This window comes from Poeciliopsis prolifica, unplaced genomic scaffold, assembly GCF_027474105.1.
Source record: "Poeciliopsis prolifica strain line A6 unplaced genomic scaffold, Auburn_PproV2 SCAFFOLD004, whole genome shotgun sequence".
NCBI lineage: Eukaryota > Metazoa > Chordata > Actinopteri > Cyprinodontiformes > Poeciliidae > Poeciliopsis > Poeciliopsis prolifica.
In genome coordinates, this window is record NW_026562379.1 from 13,921,917 (window position 1) to 13,947,402 (window position 25,486).

At 37.6% G+C, this 25,486-nt stretch overlaps 1 protein-coding gene across 4 annotated transcripts; it reads left to right on the forward strand.

Annotated features, from left to right (window-relative positions):
• Positions 1-303: 303 nt before the first annotated feature.
• mtus2b (microtubule associated tumor suppressor candidate 2b) lies at positions 304-25,482 on the forward strand. Of its 4 annotated transcripts, XM_055027789.1 has the most exons (16): positions 304-408; positions 1,111-1,244; positions 7,495-9,444; positions 9,624-9,807; positions 10,138-10,317; positions 13,101-13,283; positions 14,991-15,089; positions 15,906-16,093; positions 20,445-20,511; positions 20,782-20,996; positions 21,128-21,233; positions 21,305-21,378; positions 21,457-21,555; positions 21,637-21,756; positions 22,040-22,137; positions 23,079-25,482. In XM_055027789.1, the coding sequence occupies exons 3-16, from the start codon at positions 7,711-7,713 to the stop codon at positions 23,284-23,286; spliced, it is 3,555 nt and encodes a 1,184-aa protein (XP_054883764.1). In that variant the 5' UTR covers positions 304-408; positions 1,111-1,244; positions 7,495-7,710; the 3' UTR covers positions 23,287-25,482. The 4 variants fall into 4 exon arrangements, with proteins under 4 accessions (XP_054883764.1, XP_054883765.1, XP_054883766.1 ...); XM_055027790.1 differs by lacking the exon at positions 13,101-13,283 and having other exon boundaries at positions 22,037-22,137; XM_055027791.1 differs by lacking the exons at positions 304-408; positions 1,111-1,244; positions 7,495-9,444; ... (3 more) ...; positions 14,991-15,089; positions 15,906-16,093 and adding an exon at positions 18,036-18,238 and having other exon boundaries at positions 22,037-22,137.
• Positions 25,483-25,486: the final 4 nt, after the last annotated feature.

Sequence of the window (25,486 nt, forward strand, 5' to 3'; positions counted from 1 at the left end):
TTCAACAATTCAGATGTCATTAAGTGGTTTAATACAAAAAGTAAAGGGCAAAGTCCAAACAAAGCAAATGAATTTTGATTATTTTTGAAAGACTGCCAGAAAAAATCACCCCTACAGGTACGAAGATGTATTCAGTGTTTTATTATTATTACTGCTCTGTGATTTACTTCTGAGCAGTACTTCATCTTGTGTTTGTGAAGTTATTGGATGTAATTACTGGTTCAGACCAGCAGGTGGCAACCGAAACCCACCTCAGCGTCACCTCTCGTCTTCTCACCTCCTCCCTATTTTCCAACAATCCTGCAGACTGATTCCTCTTCATCTCGCCTTAACACCCGATGTTTCGCTTCTCTTCCGTCCTCTCGTCGCCTTGGAGCCCTTCAGGAGAGGACTTGCAGAATCCAGCCGGTAAGCGTCTCCATTCCTGCTGAAGGACAGCAGGTGAGTCCTGCTTGTCTCCGTCTCACTCTCAGGCTCGGGAATAAATGGGATTGATGAAGGCTGCTGCATCTGCTGGGATGCTGCGGGTGAGCCTGTTGGTGCTGGTGTCTGCAATAAGCTGTGGTTAATTGTTTTTTTAGGAGTGGCAGCTTGATTAATATTATCTCCTTCCTGTAGGTGTGCTGACCTTCATTCTGTCAGATTCTGAGTTATCCATATCCTGTATTTCATCTGTTATGTCTGCATTTGCAATATACCTCCTTCCTTTTTCTTTTTTGGATGATGAATATGGATGTATTATATTTGGAAATGATATAAGGAAGGACTGGAGATGAGTAAAACTAAGATGACAGATTCAGCTGGTCACAGTTCACAGTTAGTCCAGATGTGACAGTCACAGCAAAGAACGAAAATGGTCTACATGTAGGGCCTGAAAGCTATAGCTTATGTCATATTTTTATTCATTAACACAGCAAACCATCTGCACACCAAACGCTGCAGACTTCCAGTGGGCACACAAAGAAATCAGAACTACTCAGGCATTAAAAATTGGAGGGAGACTGGTGCCTCCATTTTCATACATCTTCAATATTTCATGAGAATCATGCACAAACCATCCAGTGAAGCTAAGTACACTAAATGTGGGTCTTGATCTCTGTTTTGCTTCAGGATGATAACTCCTGACGCAGAGGAAGCCTCAGCTTCACAGAAGACTACAAGTTATTGCAGTCCACAGTCAAAACAAGTGTACAGATTTCATCACAGCGAAGGTCCTTCCTGGTTGTCAGGAGGCAGGTGGCAGGGTGAGTCGCTGGGTTATGGGGGATGGTGAGAGAGAGAAATATGCTCAGGGAAGCGTGTTGTTAAGACTGGCAAAAATTTCCTAATTATCCCTTGTGCTATAATTATCAGGTTGCCTGAGGTGTTTGAGGAGCTCAGCAACAGCAGGAAAACAAGAAAGAAACTGGCGCACGTGCTAGCATTAATGTAGCGTGCAGCTATAACTGTCCAGCAAAGCATGAGTGTGTTCCCTAAGGAACTGCACTTTATTTGGAATATATCGTATGCACTTTACTTGAGTCCTTACATTTATGATACTTTACTACGTGTTCCAAATTATTATGCAAAATGAATTTAAGTGTCATAAAGATTAAATGTTTTGTTGACTATTAAATTTGTAGATAGTGTGTGTCAGGGCTGTTTGAATCACTATAATTAATTTCAGAGAGCTGGTTGATTAGTTTGTTTGGTGAACTCAATTAAAGGAAATCCACTTCAGAAGGATGTTCCATATTATTAATGTGGAACATTGTAGGTTTAAAGCAATTTGGGAAAGAGGAAGGATCTATCTGCTGACGAAAATCATTAGATAGTGTAGTGCCGTATGACAAGGTTTTACATAAGGGAAAAAAGTTTGATTTCTAGTCTCTTCAACTTGTTTGTGACAAACTTTAAACTTTTGTCTCTTTCCATGATGTCTTTCTGATTTACATTGTTCCATAAAAGCTAGATTTCCTGACTAAAAGTTCTCCTGTCAAATAATTCTCCTACTCAGGCTGAAGAGGTCTGGATTATGAGCTTTTCAGTTTTTTTCCTTTGTATTTAAAAAAAACTGAAAAGCCGTAGGTGTTGCTTTTTTCAACTTTACAGGTGTTCCATAATTGGTCTGTCACATAAGATTTAGATAAATTACATAGACATTTCTGTCTATGTAAAACAAGTTCAAGGAAATAAATGTATGTGCAACATACTGTAAATAATAATTCGACATTGGACATGTTCCGCCTGGGAAAAAAAAGCAGCTTATTTTTTCTTAAAAGTGTGAACAGAATCAAGTTTATCTCTTCAATTACTGTTACACTGTACAAATGTTTTTCTAACTCAAACTGTTCAGAGTTTTGATTGAATAAATCTTTCAAAATGTAATATTGAGAGATACATTTTCAGTATTTGATAGATATGATGTCATATCTGTCACCACTGCTCTGATAAATACTGATGGCCTGGACTGTCTGTGCATTGACTTTGTGCTGGATTGATTTCAAGCTGGAATTCAATTTAAGGCATGGGAAAGCAATCAAGACCATAGCAGAAACAAGCCTTTTTACCCAACTGCAGCTACTTTCTTGAAAAATGATCTCTTGTCAGACATCCCTGGATGTCTGGTTGCCCTAGGTGAGGTCTTAGCTTTATTTGGTGTGAAGAAATTTTATGTGAGCTGGCTCGATACAGGCTGTTGGGATTGATCCGCACAATGAAACTTTAAGAACCACAAAGAGAATTGTAGATAAAATGCTGCAGAGATGAGCTAAACAGACTCGTGCTCATTTCAGAGTTTCTTCATATTTATACGCTTTCAACAGAACGCTTAGGAGAAACTAACACAAGGTTGTTATTTAGACATAACACAGCAGTCATTTGACTATTGTGTTTTTATTCTAGGAGTGTTTTCCATTGCATTTGCTTTTTAGTGATCTTTGACACAAAAAGATACTAATATAAATTGTTGATGTCTTATGGCATGTCAATGAATTCACATGATACAATAAAAACTTTAGATTGTCTACTTGTTTTTGAACAAGCATGTGTGCTTTACACTGACTGGCACATTTATTTGTAATGATGTGTGGGACAAAAAGAGATAAAATAAAGTAACCATTTATCGGAAAGACGAAATCTCACATGGACAGCACATCTCTCACATGACATGTATGTTGCACATATTCTCATTTGTGGTTATAATGTTGCAATAATCATAGAGACTTAATAATAGCATATCACACTACAGCTTGTCTGCACTGCAGTAAATTCAGTCAACTTAGGTGAACATGATGGGATGAACTGCTATGAAATGAATGTCAACAATAAATGACATTTTATTTCCAATGAGTCAGTTGAAATAAAATAAAGCCAAATGGGGACTACTGCTACTGAAAAAGTAAAATACCTGGGTATGATGCACCAGAATACTGTAAATTACATAGTGCATGCGTATTGAAGTGCAATACGCATACACTATGCACTTCAAGTGTGACAGTAATTCTATGACATGTCAGAATTTAATTTTTCTTACATTTAGACAAACATAATATACTAGCAAGATAGGTGACAATATGACAGCAGTTTAAGAGAGCTAAAAATGTGTTCGAATCTCAAACAAAGGGTTCTCAGGTCACCATGTCTCCTCTAGGCCTGTAGGATTTTTCACACAATTATCTAGGTTGCTGATAAGTGTGGAAATATTCAACCTATAACCCACCTGCGAGACCTGAAAGCAGAAATAAATTTACACTTTGATTTCAATAAAACCTCTTGCGTTGCTGTACGAGACCTGATCAGCAGGGACAGGAAGTGCATGTATAAAGGAATCTGATATGTGATTTATCGGTTTGTGTACAGCAGAGGGCTTTGCTGAATCATCTTGTCTCATGTGCCTGCAAGTGCAAAGTAACTGGGGTAAATCTCTGCAGCTTGTCTTCACCTAAGTAACCATAAGTGAAAAGAACTAAACTAGTGAACTGCATTACCTGCATGTAACTTGCAGGCACATGTTTTTGTTCTTGTTGTAGACATATGTCAAGCCTTCACAAGACTGTTTTTATTTGTACTGTGTAAGGCACAGGAATGGGGAGTAAAACCATGAAGCAGAGCAGCATTCAGTAGTTTAGCTTTTTGCTAACAGGCTGGTGTGTGACAAAGACATTTACTAATGTTATGTTGGTGCACAGAGCAAATCAATCAAGCCTTTGTTTAACTCTTTGCAGGTTCACATTTTTGTGAGGAAAAAAAAACACTTATCATTATAATGAGGCTTGGTATCAGGACAGTTTTATTAAATATCCAGTTAGATTTTATGAGCTGAATGAACTTGTAAAACAGCAGCGGATAAATTCTTAGATTTGCCGATGAGAGCTTAATGCAGGTGGATTTGTGGGAACGGCTGAGATCAGAGGGACTTTCAAGGCTCTTTTACTGCACAGGAATTCAGTCAGGAAATCCTTTGCAGACATCCTTTATTACATTTTTTTAACAAAAAGATGAAGGGAAATGGCAGGAAAGTTGTGCCTCTGATTTCCTCCACTTTGCAGAATTGAGCAGCTGCAAAACTTCCTTCAGCAGAGAAATTTGAGAAACCTGTCTGGCACATATGAGCTCATGTGGGTCAAAATGATCCAAGTAAATATTTTGGAGCTTTTTAATTGTATTGTGATCATGTAAGTAAGTAAGTTGGTAAAGTCCACAGATATAAAAAGTATGGAAGTATAAAAATCTAGATATACGCATGTGGAAAAAGGCTCAACTTAAAAATGTATCAGATGTTTTTCTTCTGTGTCAAAACAACTTAAAGACACATTCTTACAAGATTTACCTCTAACCTCACTCCATCTTGTTACATCACTCATGCTTTTGTTTGCAAAACCCTCAGGGAGACTCTGGGCTGTTTTACATTGCAGTTTAGTCTTTAATATGTAGTAAACAGTTTATTAAATGCCAATGAATCTCCAGCCCACAGAAATGAATGAAGTGAATCTTTAACAGCTCTCACTCATGTTACTGCTGTGATATATATGAATGTGCTCAGCTGTTACTAAAGCTATAACCATGACCATGCTGTGGTCAGTGGGATAATGGCCAAGGTGCAGTTGTCTTCTATAGCTGTAACACCATATAAGCATCAGTCATGTAGTCTGTCAGTACATCAATACTGTACTTCGGTGATATGTTAAATTCAAATAGTCCCACAGCTGGACAGGGATCCTCAGCAGCCGTTTCAAACAATATCTCCGTACAAAGTGGGCCTTTAAATGCACAAAGTGCAGAGAAGCTCAAAGTCTGTTAAGAGACATATAATGATTTAAAAATGATCTGTATCATTTACTTTATTAAAGATTCCCATTTCTTTAAAATATTAAAATATCAGAATATCATATCTGGGGTGGACCCAAACTCCAGCTGCTCATGAACAGCAGGAGTGGGACGCCCACTGAGGGAAAAACAACATACTGGATTCCAGTTGGAGACGGATTAATCAGGCATTTCATTGGCTACTTTCAGATGTTTTAACAGTGGCATATAGGATACAGTGCCACTGTATCCTATATATAACCTATGCATCATTTTCTGTGTATTATTCTAATTCAACAAACAAATGTGACACATTATTGGCAATGCCTTGATTAGGGTAATAAAAGAAAGAGATTACAAGTACATCAAGCATTATGACTGGATTTATAATTTCTCAACTAGTGCTCCACAGTACATTGTAAATATATCACAACATTAGTGTCTGCAATAATAAATAATATTACAAACTGTTTGGAATCCACTATCTCATGGTTGTTATATTGCAAGTATCACAAATTCTTCATTTCACTGCAATAAATGTCCACTCTTCACATAGGTGATAGTATCTAAGATTATTAACATTCATCATAATAACAGAAAACCTTAACATGGATTTATTACAATTGGTCACATTATCGTTATACTTACAGTAACATTATGACCTCTGCATCATTTTCAGATATGCAGCCCCATTTCTACCCTTTTTCTATAAGCTCAGACAAGAACAAAAAAGCATTTGCATTACTGAACAGATTCCTACTTGCTATGCTAAATTTATGGTAGAAAATTCAAAATAATATGGCAATGTAACAAATCTTTCAGTGACCTTTTTTGAAGGATTCATCCACCCAAGTTATTGCTTCTGCCAGTATATTAAGAGAACCAAAAACCATTAGCAGTGATGCACAGCTTGAACATGTCTTACTGTCCCTTTAATTCCACAAAATTTCTGAAAATGCAGACCTTTTCAGAGTAAATGCAGCCATCAACAGAGCGAAGAGCCTCCTGTTCTGCCTGCAGCACAGCATGCAACTCTTATTCACTTCTCAGAAGAGACCATAGTTTCTTTCATGTCAGACAGTGATGTAAGCTCTGTCGTTCTTGTTGCATTTACAAGTGCTTGCAAGAAGAAAAAAATCTGAAATTTGAATAGAAAACGCAGCACAAAGTAACAGCTGCCACAAAATGCAGTATTTATGACAATATCTATACAACTGATGGGGAAACAGATAAGTTAAAAAAATTACTTGGCGCATTCTTTGTTTTGTTTTTCTCTATGTTAATGTTACTCAACATTGGAAAAAAAACAGGGCAGATATTCAGTCATTCCTTGATTGTGTGGTTTAAAAATATAATTTGATCATCTCTTTGTTTCTTTCCCTTCAGTCATCATTACTGATAATGTTGTTGTTAAATCCTTCTTTTAGGGCATTGTGGGGTCCAGTGAGGTCTGTCCTAGTTTCTGCTTTTGTTTACAGTCATATTTATACAGGGCATCTGAAGCTTCTGATTGATGAGCTTCTGTGTCCTGTTTTTATTCCACATAGTTTTATCTATGCCACACATAGACCTGGGCAAGTAGCATTAAATATTCATTCATACTACACAATATATACTTCAGGTTAACTTGCTTAGAAACAAGTTTTCTAAAAACTATAAATCCTAGCAGATTAATAGTTATCTGGGGGTCCTGCAAGAACCACTGATATAATTAAAATAATTAATGTGAATCTGTAATACTGAGTCATAGGGACTCAGTATTATAGTGATAGTGATACTGAGTCCCACTATAATGCCTCTTCAAAGTTAAATAAAAAACAAAATTTGATGAGCAGTCAGAAAAAATAATTTTGGATTAACCAATTAATAAATGGATAGTAAAAGGTGCAATATTTAAGCAGGATGAAGTTAAAAATATGCAACCTGAGTTTTGAGTGGAATGTATGTGTACAGATGTTTTCTCCTAAATGCAAAATGTATATTCTTTGTAGAGTTTTGTCTTAATTATGTGAATGCCTGACTTTTCTTGAGTCGGTATACTCCAGTTAACGTTGAATCAATTACTAAATTAGTTGACAATTATTTCAATAATCAATTCATCATGACTAATCCAATGAATCATTTGAACCCTGACGACAAGTATTGTGGGATTAGGCTGTAATACCAACTCTAATGTCATGCTGTTTTTATTTTGCTCTTGTCTTACAGACTCCAGAAAGATCTAATGAGGACATCTCTTCAAAGTTTGCTCTTATCTGAGACAGTCTGATTCCTTCAATGCTGGAAAAGAAAAGCATGTCATTATGTGCGCCTCTTCTGCATGTAAAGCTTTTTAATGAGAAGGCAGAGATTTATAACTGATGCTATGGATGAGTAATGTGAACAACCTCCTTAGGGTGCCACAGACTCTTACCTTTGTCCATAATGTGTGATCAAGTAGAGAAAGCTGATGACCGGGAGTTGAGGAACAACAACCAGCAGGGTGTTGGTGATGCAAACGCCAACAGAGTTCAAACAGAAGAGGATGATGGAAGAACTGGACATACTGGCTCTCTGTTAGGGATAATGACTGAGACAGCAGAGCAAGACAAAATTGTCATCTGGGGCACAGACTCGCAGTGTGACGACCCCGAGCTGGCTGAGTTTGAGATGTTGGAGTGTCAGGAGCTGGAGGCTTATTTAGTTGAGGATGGGGAAGATTTTGTTGGGCTCACAGAGAGGAAGAAACATCAAGAGGAGACCTCATCGTGCAGTAACACCACAGAAAAACAGGCAACAGGCGGTACAAATCGTAAAGGAATGAAGTCTGTTGTGGATGTCGCCTCTGAGCAGGAATCATCAGCGTCTCATGTCTCTGATACTGATGTTTTTGTGTCCTGCTTGTCCATCACTGCTACTCCGACGACAGATTCCTGGCACGTTCCCCCTGGTAACCACTCTGCTCTCTCAGAGGATCTCACTGTGGCCTCCCAAACCTGTAGCATCGTCTCTGAGCGAGACAAAGCCCCCCAAAAACCTGATCTCTCCTTGTCTGCTAGAAAAAGCTCAACACACCAGCAAGATTTAGACATGAATTTAAATTCAACACCTCACCCAGAGATTATTGTACCGCAACAGCAAGTGGAGAATGGTGTCTTAAGCAAGGATGTAAGCAACGAGCAGAACACGGATAATAACCAGAGGAATGTGGAAGGAAAACCCATTTCAAAGAGAAATTGTGATAATACAGACCGCAAAGCTTTATTCTGTGCAGAAAGCAAAACTAAAATGGATAAAAGCACACAAGCCAGTGAAATCCTTGAGTTGATAAAACCAATCAAAAGTGGTGCCAAAGCAACTCAGCCATCAAGTGAACCAAAAGCCATAAGAAAACAAGGCTCATTTGATAACAGTCTAAAGAAACAAAACTCTTTTGACAGGAGTTTCAAAAAGCAGCCGTCCTTTGAGAATTCTTTGAAGAAGCAGCTTTCTTTTGATAACAGCCTGAAAAAGCAGGGCTCCTTTGAGAATAGCTCCAGCTTGTCATCTCAGGAGCGGAGGAAGACGTGGGGAAGCCCTGGTCATTCTGCAACCCCGGCAACTCCCAAAACTATCTCCTGCTCACCTAAAAGACAACCGCCAGGATCTCCAGCTAAAGTCCAGGGCACCAGGGCTTTTAGTTTGGAAAGAAGTGGCGCTTTTCAAAAAAATATTGGTCAGATTGTCAGACTTCCAAATAAAATAAACATAAATAGTGGCATTCCCAAACCTATAATCTCTCAACAAAAAGAAAATGAGTCCAAAATTCCCCTTCTACCACAGAAGCCCAAAAATGTGAGACCAAAAATCATTACATATGTTCGTAAAAGCACACCAACAAAATCACAAGACACCAACAACCAGTCTGAAGGCTTAACAAAGGCAACCCAACCACCATCTTCTTCTGGTGCACAAGCTCAGAGGGACTCAAAGGGGGTTCCTCAATCCAGATCCACTCCAGTACTCAGCTCCTCCAACGTACTGTCCGACAAATATCGACAGGAGTTGCAGAAAGCAGGGTACTATCCGGCAGGTGCAGCTCCAATGGGCGTGAAACCTCAAGGGAACACCACACCTCAGAGGGTGAGCGGGAAATCAGAGAGCTTTCATGAAGAAATGTCGAAGAAATACGTCCAAGAGGTGAGATGTGGATTATGGATTTCACCTATTCCTGCCATACAATGACAATCAAGATGTAACATTATCATTCTTCCTTACCTTTTTCATTTTTTTCACATTACAACCCTAAACTTCAATATTTTCATTGTGAAAGGAAACAGTTCTTGTAACACTAATTGGTTGCTAATGTCCTTCATCAGCATCTTTACCAAGATGGTGGAGGCGTCTATCGCTCACCTAGAACTTTGAGGCCTCAGCTAGGTTTGGGGGCAGTCAACAGACAGCCTGCAGTCAAGACAAAAGTCCTGCAGATGGGTCAGAGGTCAGCTCCACTGACCTGCCGTGCAGCAAGCGTGTCCACCCCAGGCTCCCAGGACCAAACAGGTGAGATGGTGGAAAGTTAACCTCCAACAGTTTGAGAAATCTTTAAAAGGTTAACATTAGGACTTTTTGATAATATTCATTGCATATTTCAACTCTTTCAAGCCCTGTTGTGCTTTGGTGCATGCTGGTCTCTTCTATATCGTGCTCTAAATTTCTGAATAGATGGGTTTTTTTTACTAGGTTTATAATTTTGTGCTTTTATATTTATTTATTTATTTCCATGTGTAAATTAGATACATTTAACCAGTCTTGTCACAACAATTGTAACCTGAAAAGGGTTACAATTTCATGTTGTATTCCACATGAAAAACTGCTTATATTTCTGCCAAGGTCCAGAAATCACGCCCAAACCTGTCCTGCTGAAGTCGGGCCAGTCCGGTTTACGTCCTCCAGGCTTTTCCAGCCTTCCAGCTGCTCAACTAGCTGCTTTAGGCGTCATACGCACCTCCAGCGCCTCATCGTTGTCCAGCAGCCGGTCCAACGACAGCTGTCACAACGACCAATGTCACTGTGAGTCATTATGCTTTTTCTATTCGACTGTGCTCTGATTATACAGGCGCAAGTCAATACATTAGAAAACTGTCGTAACATGTTTTATTTCAGTTATTTGAATAAGAAAGTGAAACTCATTCATTAAACACAGAGTGATTTATTTGAAGTGATGACCATTGGCTTACAGTACTCATGGAATTTAGAATATCACTTCACACAATTAAAAAGTAATTTTATTCCAGAAATGTTATATTGTAGCAATGTTAAAAGTTTTTCTCTCTCCACAATGAGGTGACTTCAATGTTTTTTTCATTAAATTTTGTTTGTTTTTTTAACATTGGGCAACAAACTGAACCTGAAAGGCTTGTTAAGATGTACAGATTAACATCATAATTAAAGCATACCCTTCTTAATATTCACAAATTTGCATCTGATCATAAAAAGAGTGCTGCAGTATTTCAAAGTGTTTCATAATTACAGCTTACAGCAAATACCCCAAATTGATGAGTGATCAATTTGTAAGATTTATTTAAGTGTGATCTATTTTCATAAAAGGATGCTCATTAAAAACTGCAATGTGTTCCAATCAATTTATAACAATTTTATCTTTTGGCTGCAAAAAACATAGCTTTAATCCATCCATGTATGGTCTCCTGAAAATGTGCTGTGGTACCTGGCAGCTCTAACCCACGTCCCTACTGATCCATCCTCTCCTAAGAGAAATTAAAGCTGCATTATGTATCTTTCGTCTTTTTTTTTTTACATATTTGTTAAAACTGTCATTATGTTGTGACAGTATGGCATGAGAGATAATCTGTGAAAAATCTATTTCCTCTGCTTTCTCCCAGTGCTTTCTAGAAACAGCTAATCACAGACAGGAGAGTTTTAGTGCTGTCAATCACAATCTCTGGTGGCTGCTCACCCCTATGCTGCAGCTAGCGCTGCATGTTGTGAATGCTCAGACTAATTAGCTAATGACAGCAATGACAGCAGGTAAATATTTTTCCTGTAACAATATGTTATTTTTCCACCATTAGCACATTTAGTAGTTTAGGTTGATTGTCAGCACTAAGACCCTCCTCCTGGTTCTGATTGGTTGATTTGGCTGGAACATTGCATCACTTTAGCCAGTAATAGTAGTTCAGGAAGGAGGCGGAGGAGATTGATTGTTTTCGCAGATTATCTATTTCATAACAAACTGTCACAACATGGTGACAGCTTTAACAAATATGGAGAAAACATATTTTTTTTTATTAAAGTTATATACTGCAGCTTGAATAAAATGCAACTGCATAGCATTTTTTGAGAAGTCTGGATTACTTCATGTATATTTTGTGTCTTGCCTATGACTGTTGCTCGAGGGGAGAGACATTTAAGTAATATAAAACTAATAGAAAAAATTTAAGCAACCTCCTTGCGTGCTGTGTGTGGACCTTACATGGAACAATATTTACTAGCACAGTAAATATTGTGCTAGTTATCAGTACTGGACCAAAGAAAGCAAGGCAGTTGCAAGCCTTTAAAATTGTGATGCTTTTGGTGGGTCAGATAGACTCAAAAAATTGTAACAGCAGCTGCATGGGGGCTGGTGGGTGGTGTCAATTAAATTTTTTGTAATGGGGCCCAACATTCCTGGTGGCCCTCCACTATGTTTGGTTTTAGCTTGAATAGAATTTTAGCTAAAATAAAAAAAGAACAAGAAAAGAAAACTGATCATAGTAACTAGAATCCAAGAGTTTGTTGCAACTACTAATAGAAAGGTACCAATCAGAGTGCCAGAGGCCTCTTTCTACTCATCGTGTTGTTGTTGTGGAGGTTGAATTAATATTGCACATGCAGCCACGCATGCAAACAACAGCATAAATTGCTGTACAGCTCTGCCTATTAGTAAGTGCTCTTCCTGGGTTGGTATCTGCTTCAGTTAAAGTGAAAATGTGCTGACTCTCCCAGGTGGATTCAGACTGCTGCAGTGTTAAGAGATGCTGCGGTCCCTGTGAAAGTATCACACAGACCTCCACGGTGTTCATTTTAGAACCAGACTATATTAAGCTGCAGCAGTTGTAAGATTCAGGCAGTTAAATGTGTGGTAGTGTACAGTAAAATCTGATCTGGACTAAGGTCACAGTAAAGATGCTCAAGGGCAAAAGACTGTTTTTTTCTTTTTTTCAGTTTGAAAGTGTCACATTACCTATAGAAAGTGGAGTTGTGTCAGCACAACCATTGATTTAGCAGCTGAATATTTTATAAGTATTGTAATCTGTCTGTCTGGTTTTTGACTTCCTGTTTATGTAGACATAGTAAACTTTAATCTGGACATGTTTGTATGTATAAATGGTTAGAAAAAACTCAAATTAAAAACTAGAAATGCACTATGTAGGATATTCCTCGCATTTCCAATTTCACATTATTACCATAATTTATAGTGTAGCAGAGCATAAGGGGGAGGATGCAAGGAGTGCATACTCAAACATGATTGACAGTTCTAAGTAAGACCTTCCTCGTGGCTCTGATTGGTTGTTTCTGAACAATCAATGTATCTCTGAAAATGGCAGTGGTACCACAGTGAGGAGCTTAATTTTTTCCCCTTTTTTGTCTCATTTTGTACAATCATGACAAAGTAACAAGTTTTACCAAATATGTATGAACATGCAATAAAAATGTTTGCAGCAATGCTTTGTTGAGTTGGTTATTTAGAAAATTTGCTACTGGAGTTTCTTTAAGCTGGAAAGACTTCTTTCAATTTGAAATCATATTAACATCAGCTTAAATAGTCTTCCTCTAGCATGTCTGTGTTTTTCCAGACATACCTGCAGGTAAAGCACAGAGATTCACCTTTGTAGATCCCTGCTCTGGCAGTGATGAAACACTTCCACACAAAGCCGTCAGAGGCAGCGAAACCTCCCAGGCTCAGGGCCGGGTCCAGCCCTCCAGCACTACGAGTCTGCAGCATCGTAACCTATCACCCCAACATGGCTCCTCCCTTGGTACAGTCACACATCGCACAGACAGGAGGAAATAGTTTTCCGATATCGAGTTTCAGTGTGTGTGCCTGTGAGCGATTATCAAATTAGAGTTATCCGGAGTTGAGATCATGTTATCCCCATGCCTAGATGTGAATTTTGAAAGATGGGCTGGTTTAGACCTCGAGTTGTGCCCGATCATTTGATTTTGTCACCAAAAAAAAAAAAACATAAAAAAAAGCCATAAAAAAGAAGAATTGCAGAAAAATGCTGCAAACCATTTCTTATTTCTCTTTAATGAAGTTTGTTTTGTATTATTTTTAGACAAAACATTTGAATAGCACTGTTGTTTTTTAGGAAGAAAGAGCTAGGTTCTGGGATCTCTCCAGGTATTCCAGCTTCTTCCCAAACACATGACCATTTGTTAATTGGTCTTTTTATAGTGAATGTGTGTGTGCACGTGTTTTGGTCCTGCTGTGTTTCTGTACTGTGTTGTAACTGGTGACGTGTCCAGTTACAAGGCTACCCTTATCCAATGACCACTGGAAATTGACACAGGCACCCCATTGCCTGGAAAGGACAAACTGGCATAGAAAATAAATGGATAAATTAACTTTTTTTTTCTTACCCAAAATGTTTAAAAAAGGAAAAACAGAAATAATAATTAGGCTTTTCATAGAGCATTGTGTTTTTGTTGAGAGGTTGTGCTTCACTTTCTGCTTTTTTAAGTTGTATCTTACCATGATATTTTAAAACCAAAAACAGAAATTATATAGTGCTTCCTTTATGATCAATAATGCCTTAATGACCAGTTTCCTCACTGATAGTCTAATTAAGGATTTCTGAAAGAATGTGCAGAAAACACCACAACTGCAGGCCTCGGTGCTGTTGTAACTATTGCTTAAGGCTGCAGTTCAGAAGTGATGCAGCACCATACACTGCACTTCCTTTCTGCTCCTGTAGGAGGCAGTGAGCTCGATCAAATTCCTCATGTTAATATTTGATTTGAATGTTGAAAATCAGCACCATCTAGTGGTCATCCTCTGTAATTGGGAGCTGCCTTGTTCATCTGTATTGTCTCCTTTTTAATGGGCAACGCAGCTATGATTTTTACTGTCATACAATTGTTATTTATTCAAGGCAAATATATTTTTAATGTTTTATTTTAATGTTTTTATTGCTTTTCATGAGTCGTAAATGTAATTAGATTACATTTATAAGCTCAAAGTTTCTTACATAATTACACTCTTCAACAATTTTCACATGAATTTAATTGAATTTTGCCCAGACTTCAAAGACCAGCGGAAAGTTTCGGTTATTCAGTCTTTACTAAAAATTGTCTCTTATACTTCATTTTAGTACATAATCTACACATGTTGAAACTATTTTGTTTTCACAATTCTTTTCTGAAAAATTTGTATGAGTTGAAAAGGTTTCAACTTTGTTAAAACCTCTGGGTTTTGACATGTATGCCATGCTGGAGTTTTAGCAAAAGAAGGATATACTTTGAAGAAAGCAAACTCTAAGAAAGAACATCTCTCTAAATTATGTAATGTATTCTTATCGGTAAGCCATTATATAGTAATAATGTTTATTTTTACTAGAATCTATTTTGGAACTCTTGATCTTACCTCCTAATTTTTTAGGAGGTAATTTGTATTGTAGAACGCTTTGGGAAATCAAAGAATGCTTTCATTTTTCAGCAGATTACCAGTTTTCTCCTCTGCACAGTATCAAGGACAGAGCTGCAGAAGGACACAGAGGCTGTGCTTTCACCAAGATCTTCCCCTAAAAGATGTGCTGTGGTTCCACCAAAGCCACAGTCACCCTGTGAGTCTGTCATGTCACACTGCTCACACATCCTCCTCCTCTCTGCTCTACATGCATAATGTACCCAGGTTGTGCCCTATACGCTATGATGTCTCTTAATGTATAGGGCTAAGAGACCCTGTCAATTGCTGCTTCCGTTCCTTTAAAATTTTTAATTACGTTCACAATCTCTGCTCCTCATTTCTTGATCTTACACTGGGCGACCAGACGTTGTCATAGCAACAAGCTACAGTATGCTAGCAATATTGCTGCTGTGGCTCCCTCTGCGCCCGTTCTTCCGGCTCAGATTACATCAGTGCTCGCCACCAGTTTTTGCTTTATTGAGAGACCACTGAGACAGAGTGGTCTCTCAGTAGTAGCATATAGAGTTTCAATACAGGACACACATCATGCGGTCCTACTTGAAAAGTAGGGAAGCTGCTCCTCTTTCCACCATGTGCAGAAATAGATCTTATTTCCTCTTCCCTGCTTGGGGATTTGCCAAGAAAAGAAAATTAATTATACAAAGCAAACGGAGCTCATTGTTATGAAGTTGTATGACTCTTTGCAGTCAGTACAGGTGCACCCCATTAATTTAGAATATCAGCAAAAATAAAAAAAAATTTGTTGATAAAAAATCTTCAAAAAACAAAACCATTCTTTCTTAGATTAAAGGACATTTTAATCTAAGAAGTAAAGTTCATGTATATTATAGATTCAGAAAGAGGGCCATAGTTGCAAAGAAATATCATTAATTAGTATATTTCCTATGATTATTTTTATTTTGACTCTCATCTGATTCTAAGCAATAACATTTTTTGTTATCGGTGCTCCCAGCTCGCGGTCGAACAGCAGCAGTTCCTCGGACAGGACGGTGTCAGGAAGTGGACCGGGCTCTGATCCAGCGGCTACAGGAGCGATGTGAGCAGCAGGCCCTGCAGCTGCAGACTCTCCAGGTCCAGCTGAAGAAGGCCTCCCTGTGTCTGGATGTTTTCAGCATCACCACTCTGCACTTTTGTGATAAGGTAGAATCTACAGAAATAAATACACTTTTAGAGCTAAGATTAGATTCTGTCAGTTCTATGTGAAAAAAACAAAAGTTGCACATAGGGTCAGTTAGTTGTGTTGTCTAAGATTTAGGAGCTTCAGATAAGTAAATTGGTTTTTAGAGGAGAATTTTAAGAATTTGTTTGAATTAGCTTTCTTGTGTCAAAGGAAGCTCTGGGTGAAGCAAATGAGCACAATCACATCATAAGGAAAATGCACAAATTTTATTGTGTAAACAGTATCAGCATTGAACTTGCTTCCATTTAGATTCTCATTTAGCTGCATGGTTTTAAACTATCTATGAACAATAGTGTCTAACTGAGCCAGCTGAGAGAATCTCACTGTGAGCTTCAATGCAACTACAAAACATCCAGCATCCCTTTGTTCAAAAGACACCTGTAGCATCCAGTTGTCTTTTAAAGAAATCAAAGTTACTTTGATTTCTTTCAATCTTTTTTCACATTACGCGTGAGTCTGCAGGATCAGGCCTCGTCAAAACTACTTTGAGGACTTCCCAAGTTTTATATTTATTTAAAATGGGAAAAAGAAGATTAGGTGTATTTTGCCTTTAATATATAAAGTTTGCCTTTAATAATATGATGTTTCAAACTTTTGGTGTGTTTTAGATTGTTTTATGACACTTCAATATAATAGTTAAAAGGGAAGTGTACATTTGGGTGTTGTTTCTACTTAGTCAATAACAAGAAACCTGGTCAGAGATTAGATGATGAAGGGAAACAAATACAGAAAATAATAGATATTCAAAATATCTTTATATCTTTATTGTCCCTCGGTGGAGAATTTTAGGTGTACCACTAGCAAAATAAGAGTCTTGCAGATTTGTGCTTCTATTATTGGATTCATAATTAGATGTGCTAAACAAGTAAGGGCACTTACTGAAGTCCAGATGTATTTGAAGGAAGAGGAATTGACTTAGAGAGTCTAATACAACTATGTGCCACACTTTTCAGTTTTCCAGTCCCATTAAAATACACTTATAACATATATATGTATAAGTTTGTGAATTATATGTGACACTAGGTGAAAAGGTTAAGCTTGAGAACTTTTGCAAGTATTTACTGTGCACTAAGATGTTTCCACTGTGTGATTTGTTGCAGATGTTTTTTTGTGCTTTGTTGACTCTGGGCTGCTTTGCAAATATATTAGTTTGCAATCTTCAAGATATTTAAGAAAGCAAAAAAGATTTCCAAATTAAAGTGCTATACCAAAGTCTGTTTTTATGCTGACATAATAGTAGAGGACTCATTCATTCTCAAAGAGGTCTATGCTAAAATTTGGACTGTGAAACACTTTGGGTATTCCCTGAAAAAACTAAAGAAAATAAAAAAGTTATTTCAATTAATTTCCTTATTATACTTTTGCAAATGTTGATAATGATGCTATGTGTGCTGCTGCTTTTAAACTACTGTCTTGTCCTTTTATCTCTTCTTCTGATAATATTTTATTTATCCTACTATGAGCCCAATTCATTATGAGTAGATTAGCTCATTCTGGGTTGAATTTAAAAAACCCTGTTTGATTTAAAAGTATGAAATGTTTTAAACTGTGCTTGGACTGAACTATTTAGGCAGTTTTTGTCAGATGTATGCATGTCATGTAATTCTGTAGCTTCTGTAGGAGAAAAAAAAAGCCAATATTTCCCCCTAATCTGAAAATCGGTACATTTATCGATCAGGTTACTCACCGGTTTCTTCGTCTGCCGTCAGAGATTCAAAGATGCTGTGTGCGTGTGTCTGTGTGTGCTGCTCTCTGTCATACTTATGACTGTGGTATGGGGCGTGTTGGTGGGGGGTGGAGAGGAGGACAGTCAGAGCTGGGTTGGGTCTAGCTCTCTTTGTTCCAGCAGGGAGAAATGATTCTCGCAAACCAAGAAGCGAGGTGAGTTTTTGGACTTTCCCTTCTCTCCTCTCTTCTCCTCCCTCCCCTCCGCCTGCCTCATCCCTCCCCTCTGCTTTGACATTCTTTCTGCATCTTTCTTTTCACTTCCCATCTATCCCTGCTGCCTCCCCATCAGGCTAAGGGATGCTGCCGTTTGCTAGCCTAATATGGGCCATTGCTGCTGCAGGCTTCATTTTCTCCCTCTCTGCTGTCTGGACCAAACGGTAAAGACAGAGTCTTCTGCAGGCAGTGAGCTTGTTTTTGTCCTGCACCGAGGATTCCTTGATGCATTTGTAGCTGTGCTTGTGTGTGTTTGGTGCTGTGGGAGTCTGAATGCTTGCGTCTATATGATCATCATGTTCACTTGTTTCCTAGCGACAGAGCTGGCAGAGAGCACGGAGCTGGGGATGATTGTGCTGAGTCAAAGCTGCCTGAGTTTCCAGGAAAACGGCATGGAATAATTTTGCAGCTGTGCTTCTTTCTGATATAATAATTTTAGTATTTGGGAGTGTGTGCGTGTGTGTATGCATTTACCGATCAGGTTTCTGTCTGCTGTCCAATGTAAACTTGCTTTTCTGTCAAAATGTCAAATTTCATCCAACTTCCCACACAAGTGATTGCATGTTTTTCAGGAAAATTATTATCCAGACTTCCAGATACAAATTTACTTGACATTTTGCAAATATTTATTTGCAATAGGATCTGAAAACCATGAATCATCTTAGTAATTCTGCATTACATTGTTTTAGTCAAACACAAAATCTTGAAAACCCAAATTAAAAGTTGTTATACTGTGAAAAAAAAATGCAAAGGTTCAAGGAATATAATTACTGTTGCAAAGCACAACAGTTTTAAAATAACTTTTGAAGGAAAGTTCCAACTTTAACAAAAGTTGAAGCTTTTGTTAAAGTTTCAACTTTAACAAACAGGATTTCTTGCAGCCACTCTTGTTCTTCCTGGTCTTTAAATTGTTAGAAGACAAAAACTCCCACCAAATAACAACTACACCACTGAAGACTGAAACAAAAGCTGCATTTAAGCTGGAATAACTGACTGCTTCAAGTTACTTAAACACTCGGTTCAGTGGTTTTCAGAAACTTATTCAATTTATTACTCTGTGTAGTACTACACTAAGCATATTTAGTCAGACATATGTAAAAATGCATTTATTCAAAAATGTAACTTTCCCCCCCTGAAACATTACATAAAAATGTGTTGTTCTATTTCACTGAAGGATTAGCTTGATACTGCCCTTTTGATACTACAAGACAAAATAACCATGAAAAATCTGAATCAACAATTTTATTACATACATATATACTCAATAGTTGCATTTCTAAATTAGATTAAGTTACTTTGCCGGGCAGGAAAAAAAAAAAAAAAAAAAAAAACAGAGAACTGAAAAGCAGAAACCTGGAGGATGGGTGGAGATTCTGTGAATAAAATGATGCTGAACTTGTTTCATCCTTCTTGAGATCATTCCAGTCTCTTAGTGATGATTTTCTGCTGCATAGAAAACCTCTCAGATGGTGACATCATTTCTAGTGGGACATACTGTTGACCGTTTCATACATTTTTCAAAAGCTCCGCTTTGTTCCCCTCTGAGTCTTTCTCTCTTCAGGATCGTTGAGTTATTTTTGGATAAGAGATTTTTCTGCAGACATTAATTATGATCAGATATCTCGTTGCTGTCTTTTACCTCTCGCTCTCTTAAAAAAGCTTATTGGTTCATTCATAATTTGGGTCATTCAATACCTACAGGTGTGTGCCGTACAAATGTGTTGCAAGATGTTAACCTCTAGTAAAACCTAACTGACCCATATCGGCGCAATGCATCTTGGGTCTGTGTAGCAAGTTGAAAAAAGCTTAATGCAAGCCCCGTACCTCTCAGAAAATGCTTACAGTTGTAGATAGCTTAACATTTTTAAGAGATTTGCAATATCTGTAAAGGTAGTATTGATAAAAAAGGTGGAAGTTTATTATTGGAACTTTGTTCATCATCAGATAATTACATTATCTTATTATCTGTTATTACTGACAGGAGGCACATCAGTGTAATAACACCAATTAAATATATCTCTGCTACCAATTACAAGATATTTTTAGCAATAATTTAAAGTAAATCAGGTTTTAATCATTCTTTTCTTTTTTTCAAATATGTTATTCTTGTTAGATCTGGAACAAGGACTTTTAACATCACTTTTTCCTGTTAGTCTCTCAATAAATTTAAGTTTAAAATAGTTAAAACTGTGACAGGCAGAGCCCCCTGAGGATGCAAGTTTATCTTCCAGCCAATGTCTTGACCATTATCTATCATACTGAACATACTGAACATGATGGAAATAAAATTTTGTCATTTTGCAGTTTGCCTTATGAAGTAGCCGCATCAGTTTGTCTCCTTTGAATGTGTCATGTTTTGTTTTTTTCCAGAATGAGAGCGCCATTGTAAAAGAGAGGGAGCTGTCCCTGGAGCTGAGCAGAATCAGGGATGAAGTGGGTAAGTGGGAAACCTCAGGGAGCCAGACTCCCAACATGTGCGTGATAGATGACATCTTCAGAGAATAATTTATATCAGATAAGCACTTTTCAATTACATAACTGCATAAAATGAGTTAAATAAACATGCTAACCAGAATGGTTTATTTAAAGTCAACTATTTATCAGCTGAGGCATAGTACTGAATCTATTATTTTGAACATTTGATGAGAAGCTGATTACCAATATGAGCAATCTGGTGAAGTCAGTTTTGCCTCTGTATGTTTTCCAGCCGTTAGTGTCGCGCACTGGGAGCAGCTGCAGCAGGAAAAGGAGGATCAGGAGCAGCGTTTTGAGGCTGAGCTGCAGGGGCTGCAGGCTCAGCAGCGGAGAGAGCTGGGAGAGCTGGAGGAGAGGCTGAAGGCTCGGCACACAGAGGAGACCGAGAGCCTGCAGGCCCATCAGCGAGCTGAGCTGGAGGAGCTACAGTTCAGACACCAGGAGCAGGTGCAGCATGCAGAAACAGACTCTAATGTCTTAACTTGCTCAGGATTTGAATGATTTGGCATGAAAACTGAAAATGAAGAACTTTTTGTTGAAAACAAAACTAAAAAAATGTTTCAACATTTTTGTTGTAGCTTGAGGAGATGACAGAGAATCATGAGGCATCCTTGACAGAGATGGAGACAGCCCACAATGACACTTTGGACACTTTGCAGGAGGAGCATGCAAGGACAGTGAAGAGTAAGAAGCACTTTAAAAAAATTTCCTTTGTGCGTATTCTACAGTTTGAGATATGTTATGCCTTTTAACAGATCTGAAAATGGCTCATGAACAACAGAAAAAGTCTCTAGAGGAAGAGTTTGAGAAAATCAGACTTTCCCTTCAGGTATGTGTTTTTTATTGTAAGGTCAAATTTACCACCAGAAAAAAAAATCCCTTGCAAATGTGTGTGTTTGATTTCCAGGATCAGGTGGACATGCTTACATTTCAGAACCGCAGCCTGAGAGATCGAGCAAAACGCTTTGAAGAAGCTCTTCGTAAGAGCACAGATGAGCAGATAGTTGTAAGTTTTCATGAAGCAGAACACTATAAGACACTGACAGCTCTGAAAATACCTGCAGAACGAACAACGCTTCTCTTTCAGGACGCTTTGGCTCCATATAAGCATATTGAGGAGGACCTGAAGAGCCTTAAAGAAGTTCTGGAGATGAAGAATCAACAAATTCATCAACAAGAGTTGAAGATTTCAGAACTGGAGAAAATAGTATGCTTCCACTTTTATTCAGAATATTTTGTAAAGTAACAGCAATGACTTTTGAGTGTCTTATATTTATTTTGTAATATTAAATAAAACAAAGATATATTTGAATTTTATAAAATTGCTATACAGTTCTATCCTTTCAAAAACAGTCAAATAGTAATGATCTCAATGAAGTGACCATTTTTGACTGTAAAATCAAATGGCATTACCATCTATATCACTCAAAGCTTTAACTCATTTAAAGACTTTAATGTTTCGCGCTGTTTTCTCCTGTGTTTTTGAGCAGGCTGAAAAGAATGTGCACCTGGAGGAGAGACTGCAAGTGTTGCAGCAGCAGAACGAAGACCTGAGAGAGCAGATAGACAAGAATCTGGCTGTATCCAGGTCTGTTTTATGTGCGTATATTTAGTTCAACATTCCAGGAGCATTCCTTTTTTTTTCATTTCTTTTATTTAAAAACTGAAGTTTTAGTTTATGGATAGTTTTTATGGAGCTAGTTTTTGCTATAGTTACTGCTATATTGCTATATAGCAATTTCTTTCTTTGGCGTATGTCTCTATCAATTTCTTTTCATTGGCGTATGTCTCTATCATTTTTCCACTTCTAAAACCAAATTTTTGCAGGTTTTTCAGTACAATGTGGCTCTTGTTAAATTGGAGAGTGAACATCTGTGAACATCAGTTTTTAGATCTTGCTCCAAATTCAGGATTTTGACTGGGCCCTTCCAACACGTGAGAATAGTTTGATTGAAATCATTCCATTGTTGCATGTTTCGGGTCATTGTCCAGCTGGAAGCTGAACCTTGGTGCCATTCTCAAGTCCTTTGTAGTCTGTAGCTTTTTTTTATAACTGTTTTTTCTACTTTTTTTAATTTTGCAGAAAAAAATAGCACAACACCAATCCACTATTATGTTTTATGGTGGGGGTGTTGTGTTGCGTGTGTGTATGTGTGTTATCTTTTTCACAAACACTGTTTGCTTATAGACCAAAAGGTTTCATCCATGTTTATTGTGTCCCTTATTTGGGTTGACACTGACTAAATGAGACCTTTTTTATCTCTTTTTTTCCTCCCATCAGTGCTGAGAATCTCTGCAGCTCCTTCAGAGATTATCTTAAAAAGTATTAAAATAAATGAGTGTGAATAGAGATGCCACATTTTATATACATTTTACTGTCACTTCAGTAATGGATGTCACATAAAATCTTAATAAAACTCACTTTTGTGATTATAGCATCACAACAATGCTAAAAGTTTAAGGGGCATGAACATGGTAGCTATCAAAATGACTTAAGTTTTTTTTTTCTTTGTCCCTTTTCTAACTCAGGCAACTCTCTGAAGAGAACGCCAACCTGCAGGTGCACGTGGAGTTGGAGAGCAAAGAGAAGAAGCGTCTGAGTCGCACCAACGAAGAGCTGCTGTGGCGTCTGCAGACAGGCGAGCTGAGTCCACACATGACCCCCAGCTCCTCCCCCATCCACCACCCAGCCTCTGGACCGGGCTCCCCCGCCCGCCCCCACTCCTACCACCAGTGACTGTTGGTACCAAACATCTTATTTTACCAGTGTTTTGTTTAACTCTGAAACATTTTTCCTCTATTTTAAAGGAATATTGTACAATCAGTGGACAAAGAGACAGTAATGTTTGTTTAGAGAGAATCTCCTCTCATTTGATGCATTTCCAAAACACGTTTTTTTTTACTTTGACTTCATGAATTGTACGGATAATTCCACAAAGAGTAAAACCTTAGCTTGTTTCTCCAGCAGGTGACAGTTCAGAGAGCATCGCAGTGCCTCATTTACATGTTTTCGCCTCCATCTACATTTTCATCTTCTCCTCCAGCTCTCAGGATGATGGATAAATAAGACATAGAAAACTCAAAAAACATGAAGCGCCTTCCGTTATCCATTCGCTCCCACCAGCAAGGTCCACCTGGGGCTTGGCAGTATTATCAGAAAAAGCCAACTTCAGTTCTCAACATTTTCATGTAGAAACATTTCATTTATCGTGAGCGTATGATTTATACCAAGCCATCTAACCACAAACCATTCATAACGCCACTTTACTGCCAATACAGTGTATGTATATTATGAGTTATTACATGTGTAGACTCTGTAGATGTATGACTATCTTTGCAGCATGGGTTGTCTTCCGATTAGAACAGATTTTCAGATTATTTCATGTATGTATGATGATGAGAAGAATTAAAAAGAAGCACTTCAACATATTTTGGAGAAGAAAGAACCCTCACCCTCAGTTGAATTAAAGAAAAGGTAGTCATCTCACACAAAATAAAACCACCAAAGATGAAGTTCTTAAACTGTAACACTGCACATCAGTTACATGCTTGGAACTCAATGCAGAACACTCGTGCTTCAGACGAAGCCCCTTGAGTTTTTTCACATTTTGGGATGTTTCAAACACAAACTTGAATGTTTTTATTTGGATTTCATAAACTGAAAGCTGAAAAGTATTCCATACATATGTAAGCTAAAAAAAAAAAGTATGCATGTAAGATTCTAACATATGATTATTTCTTCATCTAAGACATTTCAATGTAAATCTGGCGATGATTTGGGCCTACTGGAACCTTTTCACATTCTGGCAGGTTCATCTTTAATTTAGCGGCATTCATTTTCACATCAACTCTGATAAGCTTGAAGCTGCTACCACTGTGTTTCCACAGTGGAAATTGTATTTTTTTCTTTATTCAACCTTTATTTCACCACAATAAAACTTCTTGAGACAAAAATTTAACGTTAATACCCAATTGCCTGCATTTAGATGGGATTAAATCACATATAAATATATATAGCATTACTAACTTTAGAAGTCTTTTTTTTTAATTTGCGAACTACCAATTTCCTTTCATTTTACAATTATGCACTACGTTGCCTTGGTTTATCATATAAAGTCCTAATAAGAAACATTTAAGTTTGTGGTTTCAACGTGACAAATTGTTGAAAAGCTTAAGGTGTATGAATCCTTTTGCAGCAGTAACAGTTTGCTCTATCTTTTCTGTGTGCTGTTCAGTGTTTTTTCATATTTCCATATGTGCAGTTTGAACAGTTAGAGCAATTATAAAGTCTCTCCACCATATCTCTAGCTTGTGTTCCTGTTTTGTAACATTTCTTGAGTCACTTAGAAGAAAGAAATGCAATCTTACCTCATTTTTCATTGTTTTGATTAAGCTCATGTAACCCAGTGTTAAAAACACAAGTGAAAGTTAATTATGTTAATGTGATGTTTTTATTCACAAGATTGGAAAGTATAAATAGATTTTGTGTTTTGTTTTACTTGGAAAAATATATCAAAAAGTGCTAAAAATCTTTAAAAAGCTGGGAAGTAGGCCTTTAGTGATATTTTCTTACTGTTTGTCCAGATTTTATAAGCTCTTTCAGGCTCTTAACGAAAACAACAGTCAGCTGTGAGTAGTGAAAGGGGCGGGACAATCAACCCCATTGCCTGACGCAATATCAGACTACACCAGCCATTGGTTGCCCAATCCATCAGCAAAACAATCACTTAAGGCCTACTTCCCAGCTTTATAAAGATTTTTAGCACTTTTTGATATATTTTTTTAAGTAAAACAAAACACAAAATCTATTTATACTTTCCAATCTTGTGGGAAAAAAAGACATCAAATTAACATCATTAACTTTCACTTGTGTTTTTAACACTGGGTTACACTCAGGATTTGAGAAAATGCATAAGTCATCAAAGGGAAGCAACTGC

What these genes read in the sequence shown, in the direction of transcription:
- mtus2b (XM_055027789.1), top strand. Translation starts at nt 7,711, where the DNA reads ATGTGTGATCAAGTAGAGAAAGCTGATGACCGGGAGTTGAGGAACAAC. An exon ending in GCACAGATGAGCAGATAGTT is followed by an intron (nt 21,556 to 21,636) that starts GTAAGTTTTCAT and finishes CTTCTCTTTCAG; the next exon opens with GACGCTTTGGCTCCATATAA. An exon ending in TTTCAGAACTGGAGAAAATA is followed by an intron (nt 21,757 to 22,039) that starts GTATGCTTCCAC and finishes GTTTTTGAGCAG; the next exon opens with GCTGAAAAGAATGTGCACCT.